At 39.5% G+C, this 5,172-nt stretch overlaps 1 protein-coding gene across 2 annotated transcripts in view; it reads right to left on the reverse strand.

Annotated features, from left to right (window-relative positions):
* Positions 1-2,515: 2,515 nt before the first annotated feature.
* The window catches only part of LOC107587883 (membrane progestin receptor alpha-B-like), a 5,482-nt gene continuing 2,825 nt past the window's right edge, over positions 2,516-5,172 (reverse strand). For both annotated transcript variants that reach the window (XM_016275843.1, XM_016275842.1), the window contains exon 2: positions 2,516-4,111. In XM_016275843.1, coding sequence (XP_016131329.1) covers positions 3,011-4,075 — 1,065 coding nt within the window. In that variant the 5' untranslated portion in view covers positions 4,076-4,111 and the 3' untranslated portion in view covers positions 2,516-3,010. The remainder of the gene's footprint in view (positions 4,112-5,172) is intronic.

Below are 5,172 nucleotides of genomic sequence, written 5' to 3' on the forward strand. Positions count from 1 at the left end.
TGTGTGTATATATATATATATATATATATATATATATATATATATATACTGTATATATACTATATATATAAAACATGACAGTATGAATTGATTTGTTTCTATTCATTTAATTAGACAAAAATATTTGTCATTTATATGTGATTTTCCAAGTTTTCAGAGTTTTAGCTTTATTTTCTTAATCAGTAGTTAAATTGAAAGTGGTTTAAGAAGTGTACTAACCATATCAGTACAGGTTGTAGCTTTGGCACCACTTAAAAACATAGGTTTTCCATTTTAGCGGGTTGCACAGTATTTTTACAGTGCAGAAAAGTCAACTCCTCATCAACATGAGTCAGCCCACTACGACTGACCTCTGAACATCACTCCCACAATCCCTCAGTCATCAGAACTTTCCTACCTCACATTACTCAAACCCCTGTGTAACCCGTCGGGAAGTTAATCTACAGAGACTGGATGTATAAGATGATAAAGGAGCCCAGAATCAGTTTATACTATACTGAACTGGTCACGGTTGCGACAAAAATGCGTTCTGCGTGAACAGCCCCTTTTTCTTCTCCGTGTGTTCCTGGTTGCAAAAATAAATGCTGGTCACCGCTTATCATGACTTCGCTTATTTGCTACTTCTCAAACGGCTCATACCACAGCAACAATTTGTTTTTCTGGAACTGGATCATAAACCAGCTTTTATGCTACATCGCACAGACACTTTTCTGGTTAATGCAGCAATAGCCTAGTGACACAATATTCATCTCAAGGGATTATGAATCACTTCAATGGGAAAATAAGTCATCCTTCCACCTTCAATCTGATGGATATGTGTTGGTTTATGAACAAGGGCTAAGACAAGAGGAGCTACACAATTCATGATACAAGAGCTAAATGCATTTCACGATCATTCACAACCTTCATATCCTTTCTCATCAGTAGCCATCTCACACAGGTATACATAAACATTCAAAAATGCACACACACACACACACACACGACAAGCACCTGTATGCATACTTACACAAGGACGCATGCATGTAGTCAGGCACATTAGAATATACATTTAACACATTAGTTTTGATGCTCAGACTGTTCTTATAAATAAAGTGCTGAACTTCTAATTAGAAAAATCCACATATGCACAGAACACACAAAGGCATTCATATCAGGGTATGAGTAAAGGTAAAGGCCATAGTTATAGCCCTTGCGTACAAAAGGAGCATCTTCATGACAAATGGAGACATCATAGCTATAATGGACATAATTCAATATTTCTCAAAAGCCTCTTTGGCTGGGATAGTTCACCCAAAAATGAATATTCTGCTGTTATTTATAAAAAAACATTGTTTGATTCAAATTAAATGAAGGAATCAAAAGTTATTTTGAACCCCAGTGACTTTCATAGTATGGGAAACAGTAAGAGCAATCTTCAAAATGGCATTCTGATTTGGAAAACATGAAAATGAGTAAATAATGGGTTTTCATTTTTGAATGAACTTTCCCTTTAAAATTTTCCAAACAAAGAGTGTTGATGGCATGGAGCAACTTTCTAATAACTTTGAAGCATAAAGAACACGCAGAGTTCTCATTTTTGTCAAATTAATAATCAGCCAGGGCTACATCTGAAATCTTTCAATCTGACTATACTGCAATCCAGTGACATCACATCCTGCCTACTGTCCTTTTCATAACATCTGGTATTTCACCCCTCTTCACAGGCTATACTTTTTACATCAAAAAGGGAAGTGTGCACTGGCAGTGCAAAGCCAATCGATTGCAATTCGCAAGTAATCATGAACTAACCTCAACGTGGCACTGGACGGGTCGGACACACTGTAAGGCAAGTCAGTGGTCAATTTGACACTAATTTGCATTGGTTTACTGAGGTAATAGTAGCCAAAACAGAAAATTGTTGTCTAAATGCACTGCAGAGTGGGGAATTTGATCGGATTCATTAAAATTTTTTATTATTAATCAGTCATCTCTCAGTAAGGTATTCCTTTGCAATATTTCAGTCATGATTTAAAACACCTGTGAATTTAAGTCCACCTGAGCTCCACATTTAGCTAATTGCACTGGTCTGATGGCATGGTAACTTTATTTACTGACATTTTACTTACTGTTTGCATCCCTGTAATTCAAACCATAGCACATGGTGCTAGCAACATCAAGGTCATGGGTTCAATTCCCAGGGAAAAAATTGAATGCAATATATGTCTGCTAAATGTGACATACGTCTTCTGCGTATGACAGTTGGCGGAAGTGATATAAAAGTGTTTATTGCATTTGAAATATGGGTATTTTTCTTACAAAAATGCATGGATTCACTACAGAAGGCCTTCATTCACCCCCCGGAGCCATGTGAAGCTTGTTTTATTATGAATGCGCGCGCTTTATTTGACGACTTGCGGACTGTTCAACTTGCAACACCTGCTGACTGCAATGATAGAGCTTGGAATAGCCAGGACAATTTTTAATATGACTCCCGATTGGATTCGTCTGAAAGAAGAAAGTCATATACACCTAGGATGCTTCGAGGGTGAGTAAAACACAAGCCAATTTTCATTTTTGGGTGAACTAATCCTTCAAAAGCACCACACTGCACCAAAATGAGGTTGGATTTAGAGGCACAATGCAAATATGAACTTTTCCAATGATCCAGTCAACCTAAACTATCCTGTATGCAAACCAACCTGTCAGCAAAAATGCTGACATCCCTTCACAGATCTCACGTTAACCTGGTTTAATAGGTTGTAATGGCACTCGTCAAACAGATCAGCACCTTTCAGCAGGCAATCCATTGTTTTAGAGCCATTCTTCATATGTGATGCGGTTTTAAAGCATGTCACCAGTTTGGTAAACAGAAAGCAGTTGGTTCAAAATACATTGTCAGGCCACAAAAAAAATATTAATGACAAATATAAGATACACTGAAAAATAACAAAAAGGTCCTTCATTGTTAGTTGCTTCAATTGTTGTAGACCAGTGCAATCCTTCCGTCATTTGCAAGCAAGGTCCCTGCCTACTCCTGCTTCTCTTCTAGATATGCCTTCACCCGTTTGCGCACATAGAACGCAGTGAGTGCACTGCAACACGCTGTGAAGATAAAAAGAGCCACTGCATCGTGAGCCAAGTCTCCATGGAGACTTTCATAGAGAGGTCCCCTCTCGCTATAATCCAGTCGCACGGCTTCGATCTGCACTACAGTGCAGAGCACAAGGAACACGTGGAAGATCTGATGGCCCTGCCCGATGAAGTCGCAACGTCCCGGGAACCAGCGCTCAGGGTGGGGGTATGAGAAGAAGTAGGCGCTGATCAAAAAGAAGAGGACCTGGTAGCAGTGGTACACCACCGCCTGGTCGGCACAGCCTTGTTCGGAGCTGTAGCATTTATAGATCCGATGGAACACTGGGCTGATGTCTAAACAGTAGGCCAGGCCCGAGGGAACCACTTGGAATAGCTTGTGAATGAATTTGGGCAAGCTTGGGCTGGCGTACTTGCCATAGCAGCAGCCCGTACAGGACAGCCAGGCCAGGAAGGCCGCGGCTGGCAAGAAAAAACTTCGCACTTGAGTGTGCCATTCTTGTTCGATGACGTAATAGAAGTGGGCCAGGGCACTGCCATACTGGTATACGGCTACGCCAACGTAGTCCAAAAAATAAAACGTGTAGTGGGAGAGCTCAGACTTGGCCGAGAGCAGGTGGGCAAGCGCGCTGCAGCCCAGGTAGGTGAAGGCAGCAAGGAGCAGGATGAATAGTGGCTGGGCGTGCGGGTCTCGCAGGAAGTCCACGGTTTCTGACAGCTCCTGAAATTTGACTAAGATAATGAGGGAGGCCAGCAGGTGTGTCCACACATTTACAGACTCATTATGCCTCTGGAACATAGTGAGGAAGTAGTAGCGCCAGTTCTGGTCAGGCGGCCTGTAGCCCGTGAATACATGCGACTCACGGAAAACCCACGGCACATCGCTCACCATCACAGTACAAGGCAGTTTAGGAAAGGCTGACTCCAGGAAACGGGGGATTTGGCGAAGCTGCTGTGCGTTGATGAACAGCCGCCCAATCTGCTCCATCACAACCGTCGCCATGGCGAGGACTAATTAAGCGGCAGTCTATTGTGAGATCTGTTTGGGAAAAAGTATTCAACAGTTAAATAGTACCCTTGCTTTATTAAGACCGTTCACTTGGAATAAAACATTTGGAATAAAAGCTTTTTTAAAACTCTCAATACTTTAATTTGTGTACCAAAAGTGTGAATGCATGCATTATACATGAATACATGTAAATCAAATGTATGTGTTTTATAACATTCTGTAGTGGAAATGATGGAAATTATATTCAACATTTTTTGGAATAAAATAGCTAACTACTTTGACTTGCTACGGTTAATTTAGCATATAGCATTTTATATATATCCTAAATATACTTGTTGTTGTTTGTTTTTGGTGTGTGTGTGTGTGTTTACATTTCTTTAAATTAATATTTAATTGGTTTTCACACAATTTAGGTCATCCCGGTTTTAAATATAAAATAATTCACATTTTTATAGTTTAAGATTTAAAGTATGAGCTGGGACAAGGGTAAAACAATTAAAACAAATCAATTAATTTTATTTAATTTAACAGCTTAAAATGTAATTAAATAAATGTAATTTCATTACCTAAATTGCACAATCCTTATATTTTTTTAAAGGTTTGCGTTTTTAAAACGTTTTAAATGGTACATTTTAAAATCGTGCCCTACTTTTTATTGTCTTAGGGTGTTTTCACACCTGTAGATCGATTGCTTTGTTCCGAAACAGGGATTAAAATTATTACAATGTAGCTTTTTATTCTTGGTGCGGTTCGCTTTCACATGGCAATGTTTCTATATGGACCAAATTTGTTAATACAAGTCACGCGCAAGTAAACTGTTCTCTCATTGGTCAAAGGTTCACGGTTTATTTTCCGGGATTCCACTGAGCTGTCACGGCTGTCATCCGTCAGGATCATAGGTCAGGATGGAACGACAACAGCTTCGCAGGCTTATTGTTGTTGTTTTTTGTAGATGTCGTTTAATTTACTTATAAATTTGAGCAGGAGTCCAGGATTCATCGGGAAAACATTTTGAAAATGCACATACTAGGAAGAAGAGCAATAAGACGGCATTATAAAATGAAAAAGTGCGCTTTGATTTTGAATGGCGA

This window comes from Sinocyclocheilus grahami, unplaced genomic scaffold (assembly GCF_001515645.1).
Source record: "Sinocyclocheilus grahami isolate Dianchi unplaced genomic scaffold, SAMN03320097.WGS_v1.1 scaffold96.1, whole genome shotgun sequence".
Classification (NCBI taxonomy): domain Eukaryota; kingdom Metazoa; phylum Chordata; class Actinopteri; order Cypriniformes; family Cyprinidae; genus Sinocyclocheilus; species Sinocyclocheilus grahami.